This window comes from Salvia splendens, chromosome 5 (genome assembly GCF_004379255.2).
Source record: "Salvia splendens isolate huo1 chromosome 5, SspV2, whole genome shotgun sequence".
Lineage (NCBI taxonomy): Eukaryota > Viridiplantae > Streptophyta > Magnoliopsida > Lamiales > Lamiaceae > Salvia > Salvia splendens.
This window is the reverse complement of record NC_056036.1, coordinates 29,819,669-29,841,347: the sequence shown is the minus strand read 5'-3', so window position 1 is coordinate 29,841,347 and position 21,679 is coordinate 29,819,669. Positions and strand designations below refer to the sequence as shown.

General features: G+C 40.7%; 2 protein-coding genes and 1 long non-coding RNA gene across 3 annotated transcripts; all 3 read left to right on the top strand.

The window, feature by feature from the left end:
- Window positions 1-6,552: 6,552 nt before the first annotated feature.
- Window positions 6,553-8,839, top strand: LOC121804078. Its single transcript, XM_042203624.1, has 5 exons — window positions 6,553-6,752; window positions 6,940-7,036; window positions 7,091-7,569; window positions 8,032-8,173; window positions 8,474-8,839. The coding sequence occupies exons 1-5, from the start codon at window positions 6,553-6,555 to the stop codon at window positions 8,837-8,839; spliced, it is 1,284 nt and encodes a 427-aa protein (XP_042059558.1).
- Window positions 8,840-11,139: 2,300 nt separating this feature from the next.
- On the top strand, window positions 11,140-11,457 carry LOC121804077. The gene has a single exon (XM_042203623.1). The coding sequence runs from the start codon at window positions 11,140-11,142 to the stop codon at window positions 11,455-11,457; it is 318 nt and encodes a 105-aa protein (XP_042059557.1).
- Window positions 11,458-19,156: 7,699 nt separating this feature from the next.
- On the top strand, window positions 19,157-21,154 carry LOC121803569. The gene is made up of 3 exons (XR_006051076.1): window positions 19,157-19,172; window positions 19,250-19,320; window positions 20,900-21,154. It is a non-coding gene; the product is annotated as an uncharacterized LOC121803569 (long non-coding RNA).
- The last annotated feature ends 525 nt before the right edge of the window (window positions 21,155-21,679 follow it).

Here is a 21,679-nt window from a genome sequence, read left to right as displayed (position 1 = left end):
CGATGTGAGATCTCGGGGCATCCATCAATGTGTTGCCATATACTATCTATGAAAAGCTGGGAGCGGCCAAGCTCATTGACACTGACATAATGATCCAGTTGGACAGATCGTGTATTCACCCTGAAGGAATTCTAGAAGACGTTATTGTGAAGGTGAATAACTTTATGTACCCAGCCGATTTTTTCGTAATCAAGATGACGGAGCCAGCAACAAGGGAGTCGAGTGGAGTCCTACTGGGACGGCCGTTCCTGTCTACGGCCAGCACCATTATAGACGTCCGTAATGGGACGATAAGCTTGGACTTCAATGGAGAACAGTTCACGTTCAATATCGATGAAGCCATGAAGAGGCCAGCTGACAACGAGAACATATACTCAGTAGATGTGACGGAACCCTTAGTACAAGAATTTATGGAGGAAGAATTCCTAAAAAGGTAGTTCACTGATTCCGCTGTAGACGAGGAGGTCGAGGAAGAAGTAGAACAGTGGTATGATACCATGAAGGTCGGAGAGATGGACGACCAGGCCATTGCGAAAGTAATAACGGATTTCTGCGAGCGACCAAAGCCAACTGGGCTAAGTGGGTCAGCTCAAGTATCTAGCCTAGCGAAGCGGCTTGATTAAGGCAAGCCACTGGAAAAAAAGAAGTGGCAGAAAATCCTCTACCTACTGAAGAGCCAAAGCCCGCGAAGGAGTTGAAACCCCTTCCAGCACATCTTAAGTACGCCTACCTGGGGGAGGAAGAAACAATGCCTGTCATCATCAACAGTCAGTTGACCCAGGGGCAGGAAGACATATTGCTGGAAGTGTTGAGAAAGAATCAAAAGGCTATCGGCTGGAAGCTGACAGATTTGGTGGGCATCAGCTTAGACTTGTGTATGCACCACATCCGACTGGAAGAAGGAGCCAAGCCACACCGCGACCAACAACGAAAACTCAACCCCAATATGAGGGAAGAATTGCTCAAAAAATTGTCAAGTTGGTATCGATCGAAATTATCTACTTCATTCCAGATAGTAACTGGGTCAGCCCAGTACACATGGTGCCCAAGAAAGGAGGAATCCTAGTCGTGTAAAATAAAAAAAATGAGTTGATTCCGACTAGACCAGTTACTGGGTGGAGATGTGCATAGATTACAGGAAGCTGAACCAAGCTACGAAGAAGGATCACTTCCCTCTGCCGTTCATTGATCAAATGTTAGAGAAATTGGCAGGGAAGCAGTATTTCAGTTTCCTGGATGGTTATAGCGGCTACTTCCAGATCGTTGTGAACCCAGATGACCAAAAGAAGACGACGTTTACCTGCCCCTTTGGCACTTACGCTTATAGGAGAATGTCCTTTGCAATGCCCCAGGCACTTTCCAAAGATGCATGATCAGCATCTTCTCTGACCTGTTGGAAGACTACATTGAGATCTTCATGGACGATTTTACTGTCTATGGGGACGACTTTGATCAATGGCTGCGTAGCCTGAACAGGGTATTGGAAAGATGCTGCCAGAAAGACTTGGTGTTGAATTTTGAGAAATGCCATTTTATGGTTGCTGAAAGAATAGTCCTGGGCCATGTAGTGTCGAGCAGGGGAATAGAGGTCAACCCAGCAAAGGTAGCGGTCATTGCAAAGCTGTCGTATCCTACAAATTAGAAGGAGATCAGAGCCTTTTTAGGCCACACTGGGTTCTATAGAAGGTTTATCAAGGATTTCGCAAAGATAGCCCAGGCTCTGACGAAGCTTCTCCAGAACGATGTGGAGTTTGAATTCTCCGATGCCTGCAAGGCCGCGTTCCAATTTCTTAAGGACATATTGATAAGTTCTCCGATAATACGCTCCCCCGACTGGAATCATCCCTTAGAGGTGATGTGCGATGCTAGCGACTATGCAGTGGGGGTAGTATTAGGTCAGAAAATCGAAGGAAAGAGTTACCTCATCTTCTACGCGTCAAAAACATTGAATCAGGCACAGAAGAACTATGACGTGACCGAAAAGGAGATGCTATCGGTGGTTTTTGCATTTGAGAAATTCAGGCCGTACCTGCTGGGGTCCAAAGTGATAGTTTATACTAACCATGCTGCGATCAAGTACCTGTTGGCTAAAAAAGAATCAAAGCCAAGACTGATCAGATGGGTCCTCCTCTTACAAGAATTCGACTGGGAGGCAGTCGATAAGAAGGGATGCGAGAACAGAGTGGCGGATCACTTAAGTCGAATTTTACAAGAAGATAACGATGAATCTATTCCAGACGCATTCCCTGAGGAGCACCTCTACCTGATCAAGTCAACATCTGACCGACCGTGGGTCAACCAAGTGGAAGGGGTTGATCAAACCGAGCAAGGAAGCAAGGGACAGCACACACGGAAAGAGCCACGGTTTGCAGACATGGCCAACCGAGCAAGGAAGTGATGAAGCTACGAGGGCAAAGAAGCTATAGCTTAAAAGCGACTCCTGATACTTCTATTGGGATGATCCTTACCTATGGAAAATGGGAGCAGATCAAGTGATCCGACGCTGTATACCAGACTGGGAGCAAGAAGATGTGATGGTCCACTGCCACTCATTGGCTTGTGGTGGTCACTTCGGACCAAAGAAAACAGCAAGGAAAGTACTGGACAGTGGATTCTACTGGCCTTCCATCCATAGAGATGCTTATGAGTTTTCCAAGAGGTGCCCTCGATGCCAGCTTACTGGAGGGATATCTACAAGAGATGAGATGCCTCAAGTCCCCATTATTGTTTGTGAAATATTTGATGTATGGGGAATGGATTTCATGGGACCCTTCCCATCTTCTGAAGGCAATCTCTATATCTTAGTAGCGGTGGACTATGTGTCCAAGTGGATCTAGGCAAAGGCAACAAGGACATGTGAGTCCAGAGAAGTGGCGAAGTTCTTAAAGTCGAACATCTTTACCCTCTATGGGATGCCACGGGCAATTATCTCGGACCAGGGAACTCATTTTGTCAACAGAACCATCGAAGCCTTGATGAGAAAATATGGAGTCCACCACCGCCTCTCCACACCCTACCACCCGCAGTCCAATGACCAAGCCGAAGTATCAAACAGAGAAATCAAGGATATTTTAGAGAAGACGGTCAATCCCACGAGGAAAGAATGGAGCCGTCGTCTGGAGGACTCACTCTGGGCCTACAGGATTGCATTCAAAACACCTATCAGAATGTCCCCATACTGGCTGGTATTTGGGAAGATGTGCCATCTGTCGGTGGGAGTGGACCATCAAGCTTACTGGGCAGTCAAGGAAATGAATATGAATACCGAGGCTAGAGTTGCAGGGAGGAGAATTCAGCTACAAGAGCTTGAAGAGCTCCGACTGGATGCCTATGACTCTGCCATGTGGTACAAGGAAAAGACTAAGATGTGGCACGATAAGAACCTTCGCAAGAAGGAACTCAAGGTGGGCCAGAGGGTACTGCTGTTCCAATTCATACTGAAATTGATGCCAAGGAAGCTTAGGTCAAGGTGGATAGGCCTTTATACCATTATCGTCATCCGAAAGAATGGAGCAATCGAACTCCAGGGGAGCGATCCAGACTCGCCTTCCTTCATGGTGAATGGTCACAGGGTGAAGCCGTACAGAGAAGGAATTGAGGCATTTGTGGTGGGCGACATTCCACTACTCGTGCCTAACTCTCGACAGTAAGCAGGTAAAAGGAGTGATCGGGTACTCATGGGTAATCTGCTTGATCAAGCAATAAATTCTTAATCTATTAAAGCTGATCAAGTGACATCCCTGGGGAACCCGGTCAAGTCCTTGTTAGTGTAAATAGTTTTTAGTGTGTTGTTTTTTTTTATTTTTTAGAGAATTAAAATTCGGAAGTGGAGGAAAGAAACTGATCAAGTGAAATTATGAGAGTTTTCATCTGGATTTAATTGTCCACTTGATCAGTGAAATTTGAATTTAATTGGTGGTACAGTGATTGAGTTGATTAGGGCAGGTGATGATAGGACGTGTGCAGTCATTAGAGAGGTGTCAGGCGGCGCCAACTGTCGCAATGAAAGGACGCCTTTGAGAGAAGGAGGAAGCGTATCAGAGAAGCTTTGCACCTGGCATTCTGAAAAGGCGCGTCTGTATGCGAAGAGTCGTAGAGATCTCAACAGGCAGGGATCTCAACAGTCGGGGTTTCAGTATAAAAGGGGTCTCTCTGATTCCACTTTTCATCAACTGCCTTCAGAACATTCGTGCTATCCTCATCTAATTCTCTCTAAGTTCAAATCCCCTCCAAGGAATCACCCACATCATCACCAGAAAAAAAAATGCAGAGCACTCAACTCAATACTTCTTCTTCTTCTTCTTCTTCTTCTTCTTCTTCTTCTTCTTCTTCTTCTTCTTCAGGAGCCGGTATCAACAGTGGTAATCGGAGATCCTTGTCACCAGCCAACCCAGATAACCCTAACCTTTCCCCACCGACCACCAGAACCCCATTATCGCCTTCCAGATTCATCGGTCCACTCCAATATGTAGACCCGGCTTACATAAGGCGTCTGGACTCCGTCTCCCCAGTGGTAAATATTGAGAGGAAAGATTCCCTGCCTCTCCCCAGTGATCTCCTACTACGACGAAGGGAGGCCGAATGGAACCTCTTTTCGACTGTGGAGGATGACTCTGTCTCAGGAAGGACACGCCCCCGGACAACGGATCAACTGCTGAAGGAAGCTGAGGTTTTAAGGCGGCAGGTGGATGAGAAGAGACAAGCGACCCAAGGGACCGGGGCAGTCATAGAAGCAAGCAAGGCTGTGGAGGACGGTCAGGTGAGAGCATAGGAAGAAGACAAGAGGAAGGGGAAAGAGAGTATCCTTCCTCCTCCCAAGAAGGGCCACCATACCAGTCAAGGTATGTGGCTTACTGACGCTGCCCAGCATGCCCCTCCACGCGAAGGAGATAAGGGAAAAGATACCAAGGAGAAGGAGCTCCGATGAACGCAAACGCCCTGCAGGCAATAAGGAAGGCCTGTGAAATGGAGACAATAAGGAAGGCGTACAACATCCCCTGTTCAACCATCTCAAAGGCAGTAGTATCACCCTTAACTCGGTTTCTTTGTGTAAATTGTGATTTTCGATTCCGTTCTCACACTTAGTCCTGTGTATGGACTAAGTGTGAGATGTTTATGAAAGTTGTTGTCCGATTTTTCCTATTTGTTTTAATTGTTGTTTTTTCTGTGTTTATTGGCATGTTTGTTTGTAGACACTGTCTCACAGTTAGCCTAGTGTTTAGTCTAACTGTGAGAAGTTTTCCTTGGTTTCTGTTGTGCCGTTGCCTGTACCTAACCCTTTTCCCACTGCATCCAGTCCCTCGAGGACGAGTTCATATGCAGTGGAAGGGGGGAGGGTTAGTTCTAGAAAATAAAAGTCATACATGTCAAAATTTTGAAAATTCAAAATTTCAGTTAGTAATAAATAGGCAATATGCATGAAATTGGATAAGTGAAAGACTTGATTATTTTGGGAAGGGTTAGAGAAAGAAATCAGTATGTTTATATGTAGAAACTTGATTGCAAAAAACTTGATTAGTTTGAACGACATAAGTATGATGGAAATGCTCAATTTTTAAACTTACTGTGAAGCCCCTCTATATGTGAGTTATAAGCCAAAGTAAAACACTTTCTACTATTTTTACAAAAGAAAAATATTTTTACGAGAGGCTGAATTTTAATATTTAGATGAATATTGTACAAGTAGTAAGGACTAACGGTATTAGGACTTAACCAATTTGAGCCTTTTCTTCTTTCGCTTCACGAACCCGCCTCGACAAGTAAGGCACCCCTTAGTTAACCAAGTTGAGCCGATACACTTTGACCCTTTCTTTTGAAGTCAGAACCCATATCCATACACTTTTTCTTTTTCTTTTACAAACACGTGAGGTAAAGAGGTCAAGAGATGAGTCATTTCAAAGTTAGGGGTAGTACGATAGAAAGTAAAAATAAAAGGGTAGCCGGGTTGAGCGAGTTAGTCAGTCAGGTTGATCAAGTAAGAAATTTAGTTAAAAAACAAATGTTGTTATCGAGAAAGGTTTGAGAAAAGAAGGCAGGAAAAATTTGTAACCTGACCCAGCAAGTCGAAAGTTAGAAAATAAAGCCAAAATTCAAGGCTAGAAGTCGCCACTTGAGCAAGTAAGATATCTAGTGGCGACATAAGCAATGTAAATCTTTGGTCTCTTGACTCATGTGTTTTTTTTTCTTTGTTTACAGTTTATATTTTTCAACTTAGAACCCCTATGACCCTACCCTAATACACTACTACCCTTAAGCCTCATTACGCTCGAAACAAAGACCTTAAGGAACTATCTTGTGCAATCTGATTCGAGGAATTAAATTTATGATAGTATCGAGTGAACAGTCCTAACATCTCTGGTGAGAAATGAGTGACTGAGTGAATCCAACAGTAGTTTTTAAATTGAGCAAACTTGACGAACTGACACTTTGATCAAGTAAAAACGAATTGAGTGAATCCAAAAGGGAATTGTCATGTCATGCAGCTACGCAGTGAGACCACATACTAGCCTCCACAAGCAGCGGATTTAGGAAGGGGAAGGAGAGAAAGAGATCATGAACCGACTTACCTCATGCCAGCCGAAAACTTCCCAACCAGTCGAGCCCGATTCAGACGCTGATGCAGAGCCGTCGCCAGCGGCCACTGCACCACTTCGCAGCGGTCCGCTACCCGAGAGTCAGTCCCTAGTGGAGGCATTGCAACAAATGTCCAACTATGCCAAGTTCTTGAAGGATGTGGTCGCTAAAAAGAGAAAGTAGGGGAAGTACGAGACAGTGGGTTTAACAGAGAACTGCAGTGCCATAATTCAGAAATGATTGCCTACCAAACACAAAGACCCAGGGAGTTTTACTTTATCATGTGTTTTGGGAAATAATGTAGAAGGTAAAGCATTGTGTTGATCTTTGAGCAAGTATTAATTTAATGCCTTTATCTTTCTACAGGAAGCTCAACATTGACAACATCCGTCCTACTTCTATCACTTTGCAGATGGCAGACAGAAGCACAACAACATCAAGGGGGATTGTAGAAGATGTTCTGGTAAGAGTAGGAGAATTCATTTTTCTCGCTGACTTTGTTGTTTTGGATATGCAGGAGGACAAGAAGGTGCATTTGATAATTGGGAGATCATTTTTAGCCACCGGGGGAGCCATGATAGATGTACAGAAGGGGGAGCTAACATTGCGGATGCATAATGAAAGTATCACCTTCAACATCTATGATGCTTTGAAATTCTATGGGAAGGAAGGAGCAGAAGGCTATCAAGAGTGCAGCGTCATCCAAATAGTCACGGATTGTGTGGGGGAAGTGGAAGTCACATACCACCAAACTCAGGACCCTTTAGAATCTTTTCTCATAAATTCTTTCACTCCTACTACTGATTCATCTACCTGCGATGCAAATGTGTGTGCTATGATTGCAGAACTCGAGGTCCTTCCCAAAAGAATCCCTCAAAAAGGGAACGCATTCTTGCCATTACGCACCCCCGAAGAAGAGGAAGAGAGGAAGAAGGCATTAGGAAAACCACGAGGACCGCATAAGGTAGAATTGAAGCCACTCACAGAGCACCTCAGGTACGTATTTCTAGGACAAGATAACACTTACCCTTTTGTCGTGTCCGCTGCTTTGAGCGAAAAAGAATGTGAAAAGGTGTTGAGTGTGTGCTAAACAAGTATAGGTCTGCTAAAGGAAGGTCTATTGGTGATTTGAAAGGGATTAGTCTAACCACATGCATGGATATGATTTTACTTGAAGAAGGGCATAAGCCTCATGTGCAAAACCAACGTAGACTCAATCCTATCATGCAAGATGTAGTGAGAAAAAAAGTAATCAAGTTGCTAGATGCATGAATCATTTATGTCATATCGGATAGTGAATGAGTGAGTCATACACAAGTGGTAGCTAAGAAAGGGGGATGAATGTAGCGCCTGGGAAGAATGGTGAGATGATTGCCACGAGAGTAGCAACGGGTTGTTAAATGCATCCACTAGGAAAGATCACTTCCCTTTGCCTTTTATTGATCAAATACTTGATAGACTAGGGAGATATGATTACCACTGTTTCTTGGATGGTTATTCTGGTTATAATCAAATTGCAATTGCTCCCGAGGATCAACATAAGTCTGCCTTTTCTGTTTTTGGAAAGTCTTATGATCATTGTCTTGACAATTTGGCTAAGGTTTTGCAGATATGTGTAGAAACTAGCATTGTTCTTAATTGGGAGAATTGTCACTTCATGGTGAAAGAAGGTATAGTTCTAGGTCACAAAGTGTCTTCTGCAGGGATATAAGTTGATAGAGCCAAGATTGCAGCCACTGAGAGACTATCGCCCCCGTCCAACGAGAAGGTCGTGAGAAGATTCTTGGGGCATGCGGGGTTTTATAGAAGATTCATCAAGGATTTCTCGAAGATCTGTAAACCTCTTTGTAAATTACTTGAAAAAGATGTGAAATTTAATTTTACTTCTGACTGTTTGCAGGCTTTTGAGGACTTGAAGAAGGCTTTAGTGAGTGCTCTCATTCTCATCACCCCCGATTGGAGCCAACCATTTGAAATCATGTGTAATGCAAGCGACATTGCCGTTGGTTCCCCCTTGGGGCAGAAGAGAGATAAAATTTTCAGAGTCATTTATTATGCTAGTAGAACTTTAGATTCTGCACAAGTTAATTATACGACCACAGAAAGGAAGATGCTTGCTATAGTTTATTCTTTTGATAAATTCAAAGCTTATCTTGTTGGGACTAAGACCATTGTGTACACTAACCATGCAGTTATTAGGCACTTGCTTGCAAAGAAGGACGCAAAACCGACTCATTCGGTGGATCTTACTACTTCAAGAATTTGATGTGGATGATAAGGCTCATTTCATGCATCGGTTTAGGGGTAAAATGTACGCTACTTGATCGGTTTTATCGCGCAAAACAAGTGTTAAATGTGCATAAATGCCGCTTGACCAAGGCAATCAGGCCAAACTGATCAAGCAAGTACAATAGGCGAAAAAGACCAGAAAGCGGGGGAGTTGATTAAGGGATGTAATCAAGCAGTCAAGGAGGGGACCACTGGCTTCCAGAAGAAGGACATGCGAGGCAATGAGCTGGATGGTGCGCATCATTCTGTTATCAAGGACAACGTTCTAGAAAAGGACACGTGCTGCTACGTGAGACGCAAGGACGGAGCTGAGTCATGAATCTATTACAGAGAAGTGTCGTCATTCTAGAAGGAAAGCACGTAGCAATCAACGAGTCGCTCACTCTCAGCATGAGCGAATATTCCCTGCCAAGATCGTTATCCAGCTGGAGGTCGTGCCGAGCCTATAAATAGAGGATGTGCCACCACATTAAAAGAATCCGATCCTTTACTTTCCGTCTTTAGTTTAGTTTAGTTTAGTTTAGCTCTCTAGTTAGTTCAGTTCTCTAGATAGCTTAGATAAAGTAATGTTTAGTTAGAAAGGGTGATCGAAGAAGCGTTGTAGAATACTTGATATCTGTCGGCGTATTCTTAAGTTTCCCGCCGAGGATCTCCTCGGTTTACTTACTTTTCGTAGTTCTGAAGTGTTAGCTTAGTTTAAATTTCACGCTGTATTGTTCAGAGTTTTAGTTTTAATCAAAGTTGCTTTCATTTCCGCCATTATGCTTACTGTTCTAAGTAGTTAATTTTCATTCCAGTCTGAAATTCACATGACCTAGTAGTTAAATTTTCCTTGGGCAAGTAGTTAATTACTTTTCTGTCTAAGTTAAAATCAGTAGTTAAAAACTCTCAAAGTTAAAGTGTGGCAGCAGCCAACCCCCTGTTCATTACTCACACACTTGATACACTAGCTTCTCTGTGGGATCGACCCCGAACTTGCCGCTTTACTGTTAAAGTAGTGCGAGATTGGGAGTTTATAAATTACTTTGGTAGGAAACGAGTGAGAGCGAGATTACATTGATCAAGTGGCAACGACATTTGCTAACTGATCCAACTGGTTCGGTTATCTTCCATATAACTTGATCCATACTCTATTCGCGCCCATTCTCGAGGCCTTCCAGTGGAGATAAGAGATAGAAAGGGATGTAAGAATGTAGTAGCAGATCACTTGTCTCGGTTGGAGCACCCGGTGGAGGGAGAAGATCTATCACGAGAGATCAATGAGGACTTCCCCGACGAGCATCTGTTCTTCACTCAAGCCACTTTTCCATGGTATGCAAACATTATTAATTATTTAGCAACCAAGGTACACCCTCCCGATCTTACTCCTTACCAAAGGAAGAAATTTTATAGAGATGTAAGATCTTACTTTTTGGATGAGCCCTACTTGTTTAAAAGATGTGCATATACTATACTTAGGAGGTGTGTACCGCAAGAAGATTGGGCAGTCATAGTTGAACGATGTCACACGTCGCCAACCGGGGGACACATTGGAGTGCAAAGGACTGCCACAAAAATCCTACAAAGTGGTTTCTATTGGCCAACCATCTATCCCGACTCCGCCAGTTTTGTGCTCCAATGCAACGAATGCCAACCCACATGGGGAATATCCATGAAGAAGGAGATGCCTATGAACATCATCATTGAGGTAGAATTGTTTGATGTATGTGGGATAGATTTTTTGGGACCATTCCCAAAATCAGTGGAGTACCAATATATTTTACTTGCAGTTGAATATGTGTCTAGATGGGTGGAAGCAATTCCTACCAAAACTAATGATTCTAAAGTTGTAACTGCCGTTGTGAGGAAAAATATTTTTAGCAGGTTTGGTACACCCCGCGCTCTCATAAGCGATGGAGGATCTCACTTCACAAATAGGTGGCTAGACAACGTATTGGACAAATATGGAGTCAAGCACAGAGTCACCTCGCCTTACCACCCTCAAGCCAATGAGCAAACTAAGCTTGCAAATAGGGAGATCAAGTCCGTTCTACAGAAACAGTGAGCACCAATAGAAAGGATTGGGCACTTCGTTTGGATGATGCGTTGTGGGCATATCGTACCGCATACAAATATCCTATAGGTATGCCTCCTTATCAATTAGTTTTTGGTAAATCATTTCATTTGCTTTTTGAGTTGGAGTATAGGTCCTTTTGGGCGGTGAAGAAGTTGAATCAAGATTTCCAAAAGGCCGGTGAAGAAAGGCGCCTCTTTCTCAACGAGATGGAAGAATTTTGAATGGAAGCCTACGATAGCTCGTCTACTTACAAAGAAAGGATGAATGCCTACCATGATAAGATGATTAGTCCACGAGAGCTCACCTTGGGGGATGTAGTTTTGTTGCACAATTCGAGACTCTCTCTTTTCCCCGGGAAGTTGAAGTTGAAATGGACCGGTCCTTACATGATCAAGAAAATCTATGATAGTGGGATGGTTGAGTTGTTAGCTCCGGATGGGACGTTGTTTCAAGCCAATGGCCACCGTGTGAAGAAATACTATAACTCGAACAAGGTGATGGAGGAGGAAGTGACACTAGAAGAACCGCCCAAGGAATAAAAAGGGATAAAGTCAAGCTAATGACTATAAAAGAGCGCTTGTTGGGAAGCAACCCAGCCATTTATTTTCATTTTTGCTTAAGTTTTTGAGTAGTTTTGCGTTTAATTTCATTTTTGTGTCAATTGAAAATTTTAGCAGGTTCTGAAGTCTCCCTAGCGACCGCTGCAGAGCTCGCAGTGGCCAGCTGGGCACTTACTGAAGAGTTTCTGACTCGTCGCCAGCGACCGCTGGAGAGCTTCCAGCAACCGTTGCCCAATTGCAGTTTTCCACCACGATTTTTCAAATTTTTCGAATTTTCACCCCGTCCAACCTCCATGCGAAAAATTTTCAAGGTATGTTTTCTTTTTAGTAGTTTACTCACGTCCCTACCGACTCTACAAACTTATTTTACACTTTGTTGTAAATTAGTTTGGGGGGATAAAGTGGTGGACCGTGAGTTTAGGGTTTTAGTTTAAGTTTTTGTTTTGTTTTTGTTTTAAAACCCGAATGTGAATCCATGTCATGAATACAGCATGAAGAACTTAGAAACACGCATGTTTAGGGACACATTATACCGAGTTGCCAATAATATGAAGTTCTTTTCATCTTTGATTAAGTATGGCTTGACGTCTTGATTTGATGGTTTGGTGAAAAGGTGCATAATTAGTGAATTGCTTGTTCGCCTTGAATCATGCTTATACCTTATGAGATTTGAGCCTTAATTATTTCTTGTGTGATTTATCTGCATGCATGTACATGTTTCTAGAACTTGCTCATAGTTTGTCTAAGTCTACATATTGTTTAAGTTGATTTAGGAGGATGTTAGGCCATCTTTTCTTAACTACTTTTATACCTAAATTTTCGACCCTCTCAAATTTTTCCCTTTGTAGCCAATTTTGAGCCTTTAAGCCTATTCTTTGGAAGCCAACTAAAAGAGGACAATTCCTTGGGTTAGTATATTATTTATTATCTTTTGTAAAGGAATTAGAGAGATAAGGAGGAAATTATAATAAGTAGTGTGCTTAAACATAGAAAAGTGCAAGTTGTGAAATAGAAAAATTCAAAACGTATGCTTGATCTAAAAAGGATGCTTATGGAAAAGAAAAGAAAAGAAAAAGAAAGAAAGGTTGTGAAAAGAAAAGGAAGAAAAATGAAAGGGTTGGAAAGTGAGTTGAAGGAGGAAAAAAAATAAAGTGTTAGAAGTGTCTTGGGTTTTTAGAAAGTTGAGTCAATTTTACTTTACTTGGGATATTTTATTTTGAGTCACTTTTTAGCCAAATATTCCTCACCTACCAAAGAGCCTACATTACAACAAAAAATAAAGACCTTTCGGACTTTTGATGCTTAATCATATCTAGTAGAGGAGGGATTAGACTTTGAGCAAGCCTATGGTAAACTTTGCATGATGCATGATTTGAGTGCTTAAACACATTACCCTTATACACTTTGAGAGTAAGAGACAAATCACTTCCCATCTTTGGAAGTTTGCCACTTGTGAGTGCATGAATTCAAGGTGTTCCACGAGTTAATAATGAAAGTGCACTGTCACGACCGCCCTTACTAAGGATAGTAAAGACGGGGAACTCGTGACTATAGGGAAACGATAAAGAACAACATTTAATATGAAAACTCAATTAACTTCAAGAGAAAGTGTTTTAGTCTACAAAATGATTAAGCAGCGAATAAATGTCACAAAGTACTTAGTGGCATAAAACTGTATAGAGTAATGCGGAAGACTGAAAAAAAAAATAGTTTCAAATAAGGCAGCGGAAAACAAGTATCAAAGGAGAGTCATAGGATGACGCCCATGTATGAAGACACGACACATCTGGGAATTCCTAAAGCTCGACTCAACATCCGCTGCAACATCCCGCTCAACCTGCACATAGAGAAAACATATGCAAGGCTGAGTACTTGATATACTCAGTGGGCTCATGCTGAAAAAATTTTATAACAGTTATGTCATCCATACCACAGTGAACTCGAGTTTTACATTTAAATAAGAAATATCATCGAGTATCACTAAAACAGTTTCATAGTATTGCCAGTGCGACGAAAGTGTGGCCACACTATTCGCCCACGAGACCGGTCGACTAGCAAGGACGACTCCCAATCCCACCAGTGTACACAGCCTGGTAGGGTTTGCGGCCATACTCAGACCCGAATTCGTTTCACACATAGCCCTATAGCCTAACAAAGCAAGCTCAAACGAACTAGGCATCAGGCAACAATCTCAACATCAAAACAAACATGGCATGACATAACACTTTAAACTACCCTTATAACTCCGTAATCATACTTTTGAAAAAGTAAAAGAGTTTAGTAAAAGAAAGCCCACCTCGCTTGCTTATACACAATTCACAACTTTATTTCAAACCTTGCTCTTTGTACCCACGTACGCACCACAATCTTTGTCAACACCATAACAGAATCAGTCTTTCCATCAATACATTTGTCATGGATGCCTTATCGTTCCTTCCATTATTTTCTTATATTGCCCATCCCAACGTTCATCAATTTAAATGAAACGAACACTTAAGCATAACTCAATGTGCAACACACAACCACATCATAGGATACGTTCCTTATTCACATATGTATCATGTAATTCACTCAAACTTGTCAACAAAGTTCATTTCAACAAAACCAGAATTTGGCAGCACAACGCAGTCTTTTTGTAAAAATCATTAAAAATCCATCCGACCTCATATGACCCTAAAATTTGGTCACCATACAGTAGACACATCAAGGTTAATCAATTAAAATTTCACACCAAAATCACATCTTTAGGTCGGTCAAATCAAAAACAAAACTCACTGGACGAGAACACAAATTCTGGCAGGACTGCGCAGTTCAATTGAAAAATTCGTTAAAAATTCATCTCTCATCAATTGAGGCTGAAATTTTGACACAACACAGAAGACACCTAACAATTCACTCAGTTAAATATTTGTACCAACATAAGATTGTTTGGTCGGTCAAACACTCGTCGGAACCTACTGTCCGAACACCACAGTTTTCATGCTCAACATTTACAAACTAGGGTTTGTCTATCATTCATACACACATACCTATTCATACTTTCAACACATATTCATGTTTCAAAAATGACCTCACAACCATGACCTCATATTTACACATAGCATTCACCAATGAATCGTCCACAAACTCACACACACATACACACACGCACATACACATACTTTCTCATGCAAACATCATTCCCAACCGATTAATTTTTAGGTCTACGATTTCTACACTCACTATATGCATGAGGGGATCAAGACACATGGATTCAATGGTAAGAATGAGAAAGATGATTCAAGTATACCTTTCTCTTGTAAAAACAATCGGTAGGAATGACGAATGATGCGATTCTTCGATGAATCTTGAGTTTCCAACTCCAAAATGATGCAAGAACAAGGAATTGGTGAAGGATTTGTGGAGAGGGTGAAGAGTGGGAGGGAGGCGTGTGGGAGAGAGGGAGAGGGAGGAAAAACGTGTGAATGGGGGCTAGGGTTAGGGTTCCTCCCTTTTTATATTCTAGGATTAATCCCACACTTAAATAAAATAATTTTAATTGTGGAGGAATAAAATAGAGGTCAATGAATAAATCCGACAATTTAAAAGAAAATAGATGTGTAGAAAAGGGGGCGTGTACTTTAGGGAGTAGCAAGGAAATTATTTAAATCCTCCAATAAAATAGGAATAGGATTTAAATTTGGTAATTTTTTTGTAGAAAAAAACTCCCACAAAATAGGTAACAAATAAATTAATTTCCCAAGGAAATTTATAGGTATATGGGGTGAAAATTATAGGTCTTAAAGAAGGAAAGAGTCAAATCCTAATTAAAATAGGATATGGAGGGATTTGACAAAATATGGTTAGATTTAATTGTATTTTAAATTCAAGAAGGAAATTAAACAAGGTAACAATTAAATCTACAAAAATAATTCATCCTCCTAATTAATAGGGGATTTTCGAAAATCTCCAAGGAATATGCTAAGGGTCGAAAATAATGTAGAATAAATTAGGGATGATTTGGTTTGGATTTAATTTAGATAAATATCCCAAAATAATTAATTAAATCCAAAAAAAAGAAAATATTAATTCCACTAATTTGAAGGGGCCGAAAATTCTAAATAAAATGGCTAGAACAAAATGCATGATCTCATTTAATTAATTTCCCACATTGGAAAATATAGTACATTATTCCACATAACTCACAAAAATTAAAACTCACATCGTTAACTCAAACACATAGAAATTAAATTCCATGAATGAAATTCAAAATTGACAACCACATGAAAGAAAACAAAAGTCGAAATTTTCGGGGTGCTACATGCACTAATAAGCCTTGCTTGATTTGATTGCGTTAATTTATGCTTAGTCTATTTTTTCATACTTTGAGACAATTATGATGTCTAGTCCTTGTGTATTCCGTGCGTCTGTTTTGTGTCTTTATTATTTTATTTGAGGACAAACAAAAATGTAAGTTTAGGGGAGTTGATACGCTCGGATTTTGCAATGTTTTAAGGTCTTTATTTGGTTTGTTTTTAATGTCAAAATCACAATTCATTTCCATATTTTGCATATTTTGTCTACTTTGGTATTTTAACGTGTTTTGTGAGAAATGTGCATATTTGAGCCTAAAAAGACAGCAAAAAGTCAAAGTTGGAAATCTGGAACATTCGAGACGCCTAGCGGTCCGCTGCAACCCATACAGTGGCCGCTGGGGCCCAACGACCGCTGAGCCAGTAGCGGTCTGCTCCGGAGAAAGACGTCCTAAAACGAAGAAGACGTCCAGTGACCGCTGGGGAATGTGTAGTGACCGCTCCAAGAGTTTCCGAAGCTACGGGATTATTCACAGCTGCAACATAGTGTAGCGACCACTATCCACGAGGCAGAGGCTACGGATCAATGTGCAGCGACCGCTGGCCAAGGTGCAGCGGCCCGCTGTGAAAACGCAGCGCACAATTGACCTATTTTCTCCCCAAGATTTACCAAACTTAGCCACCTTTTACCTTATTTGTTGCTGCTCGATTTTTCCCCTATATATATATCCCCTCAAACCTCTTCATTAAGGATCCTCTTTTTGTAGAGCATAAATTTGAGAGTTCTTCATTGTGCAAGTGGTTGAAGAAGGAATCAAGAGAATATCAAGGCTACAAGAATTCAACCTTTGGGTTTTATTACTTTAATTCTTATGTTCACTTTTTTTCCCTATAATCTATGTCTTTAGCTTATTCAATTATGTGTAACTAAATTCATAGGATTCTAGGGATGTGTTAGTAACGACTTTGGTTATACAAATTTGTTTTCTCTTTAATATTCGTTTTGTTTTTAGTTCGTTTCCTCCCTAAGTTGTTCTATAATACTTCACATTTGAGTGACACATTCGGTGATGATTTCATATAACTTGCTACATAATCGTGAGAGGAGGTTGGTGAGATAGATCCACTTAGTAGACACTACAATTAGCTTCCCTTAAAATGACACTGTTAATTGAGAGTGAGGACTTTTCAAGGGTCTTAGGAGCTTTTAGGAGTTACGAATCTAGGATTGACAACCCTAGTGTTAGTAATCTACGCTTGTGCCGCATGGGCAAAACTTATATGACTCGTTCTATCGAAGTATAAACTGTGCTAGGTATTGTAGTTGAAATTTGTTTAACCATAATTGTGAACGCACATCCCTGAAATTCTCCTATCTCTCATATTTTACCTCTTTAATTATTTGCAATTAGTTGTTTATTTTCTTTCAAGTTGTTTTTAGTTTTCAAAATCTCCAAAACTTTCAGTTTTCCAAATAGTGAACGAAGCTTAGTAGAAGGTACACAATCTGTGATTGTTTTCCCCGTGATCGATATCCGGTACTGACCTTTAGCTATACTATTCCTACTCTATATACTTGCAGGTATTTAGAGTGCTAATAAAAAGTGCATCAGTAAAATGCTCGGTTTTTCTTCAAGCACCTCTTCAGCATTCAGATTTTCCTTGCTCCCACTCGAGTTGAGATGTCTAGCTCGACCACTTGAGTCTCAAAATATTTTCTTCCAATATCTCTTTGTACAGTTCATGTACATTGAAACCACATCCCTACTACGAATTACCTTTCGGTTCTACTAATCCTGGAATCTATGACCAAACTCATCACCTCCACAACCAATAATAGATGTGACATCCAACTTACTTCTCTCAACAAAACTAACATGAGCATAAGCAACACAACCAATGATGCATTGGAAATATAAATTTAGCTCTTTTTCCTTCTGAACCATCTCAGGTGTCTGAAACTCCAATGGAACTGATGGAACTTTATTGATAAGGAATGCAGTGTTGACATCTACCAAAAAATTCTCTAGTAACCCACATTTCAACCTCATACATCTTGCTCGTTCAAGCAACGTTCTGTTCATGCGCTCTGTAATTCCATTCTACTATGGAGTTCCACTTACAGTGTTCTCCATGCGAATTTCATTTTCAGATTTATTCTTCGAAAAATGAACTCATACCTTTCGAGTGGAGTCGTCGATGAATGTCATATAAAACTCTCAAAGCCTGCTTAGGATTTCACAAGTGTTGGTCCTCATGGATCACTATGGATAAACTCCAACTTTTGTTTCTTTATGCTTCCACTCGAGAAACTCACTCTTTTATATTTTCGAACGCACAATCCTCACATAGGCCAACTTTAACAGGTTTTAGACTGAGCAATAAACCTTTTTAGCTCATATATCAACAACATAGTTATAATTTGTCAATATAAAATTAATAAATCTATCTCTATGCCTAGCAAAAAGAAAAGTAGAGCAACATACATTTGGGTGACCCGAAAACGATCAAGCCCAAAAAAAAAGACAACATATTTAAGATAACAATCTAAAATACAAGGGTGTAACAAAAGTCACTCACCCGACACCGGATTATGAAGTTAGGATAGCCCACACGTTCATCCTCATTAGCATCTTCATAATCGAGGCATTGACATAGTACATCATAACGAAATGATTGAATTAGGTTAAGAGCAAGCTAATTAGCTAACCTAAATTCATTTCTTGGTACACCACAACCAAAACAAATTAACAAATATCCAATAATAGTGAAGATGTAACGCCCCGTTTTTCTAAACCTAATTTGAGAACCCTAAAGTACTTGTAATTAATGCTATTATTTTTTTTGCAAAGTCCGTGACTTAATTGATGGCGAATTAATTGTTGTTGGACGAGATATTTGTGAAATAAATGATTATGCGTATAGATAATTCCTTTCCGTGAGGAATATATTTATTGGACTCAATTCCGTGTTGGATCCGATAAATTAAATAATTAATATAAAAGTCCAGTCCGCGATAAATAAATTGCGGACTGCGCGATTTAAAATAAAATACAATGGGCGGTGAATTAAACTAAACTAATTAAAATAAAATATCCTTGGTTCCAATTTTAATTAAAGATTATGCGCAGATTTTCCTCCTCCGTGAAAAGATATTCCTCTTCCGTAATCTGCAAATAAAATACCAAAAACAAATATAATTTCAGCCAAATCACGTCTATTAAAAAGGAGGAAGAATTCGAAATTATTCTCCTAATCCTACGTTGAAACCATCCTCCATCCCCCCCCACAAATCTCTCCCATATCCCCAACCCCCTTCCCACTATATTAAATCCTATATCAGTTATTCCTTCCCTCAATCGTTCTCTGCAGTCAATCCGTCTTCTTCAACTTCTATCCAAGGTAAACTATGTTCTATCGTTGGTATCTAAATTTTTCTCCTGCTTCAGAATCTAACATCAAATTTGTGCTATTGGCAGTAACCAAATTCTCCAGCTTCAAGAACCGTTCTTTTCAAATCCTCGCCGTTCTTGATTTCTCATTCACAGAGGTAAATTCATACTCAGATTTGAAATAGGAATTTTCGCATTCTGCATTCATATCATATACGCCGCATTAATCTCCCAAACAAAGAACCAATCCATAGCAATTAAGCAATCCAAAATCAATCGAACTTTACTCCCCTTGCTGCGAATCAAACTAAGAACGAAAATAAACATACTTTGAATGAGAATTTACCTTTCGGAGTTAATCGGGGCGGCGCGGTAGTTGTTCGAGTCGTTTCGGGGCTGAACGGGTTAGTTTCGGAGCAAATCGGGGCTATTCGGAGGCTGACCGGAGGCAGCGCCTCCCGGCAGCGACGGCGGCAGCAGCCCCTCGCGGCGGCGCGACGACGGCGACAGCAGCTCCCCGACGAGCAGCAGCGACGCAAAATGGAAGCGACGGCTGAACCGCACAGCAGCGACGGCGTGCGAAGAGCAGCGGCCGACGGCGGAGGTGGAAGGCGACGCCAGACCGGATTCCTTCAAGCGACGAGCTTCTGCGTATCCTTTTCCGTCAAGCGAGAAGAAGAGGGGTAGAGAGAGAGAGGGTGTTAGACTTAGGTGGGGAGAGGTTTTTCTTTTCCTTTGGGCCTTTTGATAAAAAAAAAAAAGATCTGGGCCTTAGTTTTAAAAAAAAGGGGATTGGGCCTTTTATCTTGCTTAAGGAAAAATATAAGGACGGGAGTATTCTAGTTGGGCCAATAAGTAAATAAATCTTTGAATTGATAATTAAATTAATTGTGGAGAATTATTTAATTAATTCCAGAATATTTCAGCGAATGAATTATTATATCCTAAGTCCGAAATAAATATAGTTCGAGGAAAATGGTTGTGATAATTTAATTACACACTTTTATAAATTTGGGGATTTTATTTCGATATCGTTGAGGAAAATACGAGGAGCCAACGGAGGAATCAGGGGCGTAAGCGGCCGCCGAATAATCGAAAACCGAGATAAAACGAGATAAATAACTTCGCTTAGGATGCATGCATCTTATTTATTTAATTTGAAAGTGTGTTGATTTATGTGTTATTTTAATTCTAAAGGTGATATCTCGCAAGGGAATCGTGAACGCAAAGGAAAGAAAATAGTTTCGGATTAAACACTCGAGGTGGGCTTTCTTTTAAATAAGGACAACGTCCTAAATATTTTTATCGATGGAAATGAAACTGTATTTATCATGCCGTGATTTGATTTTTAACGTGCCTATCTGATATGGCTATGTGCCATTGTTATATAAATCGAATTCGGGTCCTCGTAGGGCCGCAAACCCTACTTGGACTAGTGTACACCTATGGTAGATCGTGTGCTAGCGTACGGGCTGGCCGGTCTAGTGGCTTGGTTTGTGGCCACATTCCAAGTCATGTATTGGCAGATATGGCTAACGTCTATGGGAAAATGACTGATCAGTCGACTTTTACTATGGGAAAATGATTTTAGTGCCTCGGGCCTTTCTAAAGCTAAACCCCGACGGTTACTTAAGTATGGCATGATAAATTGGCAACTTTTATTGAAAATGTTTTCGGCATGAGCCCATTGAGTATTCTTATAGTACTCAGCCCTGCATGTGTTTTCCCTATGTGCAGGTTGAGCGGCGACGAGGATGTGTTGGTGTTGAGCAAGTGAATTAAATATGTTAGTGATGTCTTTGAACCCTGAGTGTCGTTGTGTCTTCACACATGACGTCACTCTTTCTCTTGGTCGTTTCCGCTGTGACGTGTCTTAAATTATGATTTATTTGGGCCGACAACTTTAATTGTTGGGGTAATGGATATTCTGAATTCCTTGTTGGATAATATTAAACTCTTGGTTATTTATTTGGATATTAATTGTTGGTCCAACTTGTGTTGAAACCCTAATTCTTTTCGTCTTCTATTTAATTCTTTTAATCACGATCGCCCGTATTTATTAACCCTAAGGGGCGGTCGTGACAGTTTGGTATCAGAGCCTCAGTTTCTTTCCGCTCTGGACCCAAGAGTCTTTTTGAGTTGTAGTCTACCCTTGTATCGATAGACTAAAGTGTTAAACATCGAAGGCTCAACACCACAACTCGTCACGCCCAACCACGAAAGAAGAGGTGAGAATATTTTGACGACTTTTGAAATGAATTACTGAAATTTTTGAAATTCGATGGAAAAATGGTTCCTTGTGAAAATGGCAAGTTTGGGCCTATTGGAAATTTAAAGTAAATGCTATGACTTTTGGAAAATGATGTGGTCATATGAGACGTGAGACACTATGGGAGTATGTGGTTGAAGGTGTTGAATGTGGTAAATATTGAAGTATGAAAATGAATCGCATGCTTGAGACGGGGACTTGTTATTACATGTTTGAACTGCGAATTTAATTTGAAGAACATATATGTT

Bases quoted from the DNA above. Each gene is read 5' to 3' on its own strand.
- LOC121804078 (XM_042203624.1), top strand. From the start codon at position 6,553: ATGAACCGACTTACCTCATGCCAGCCGAAAACTTCCCAACCAGTCGAG. The intron at 7,037-7,090 runs GTAAGAGTAGGA...TTGGATATGCAG, and splicing joins GGATTGTAGAAGATGTTCTG to GAGGACAAGAAGGTGCATTT. The intron at 8,174-8,473 runs GTTTTGCAGATA...GACTGTTTGCAG, and splicing joins GTCTTGACAATTTGGCTAAG to GCTTTTGAGGACTTGAAGAA.
- LOC121804077 (XM_042203623.1), top strand. From the start codon at position 11,140: ATGGAAGCCTACGATAGCTCGTCTACTTACAAAGAAAGGATGAATGCC.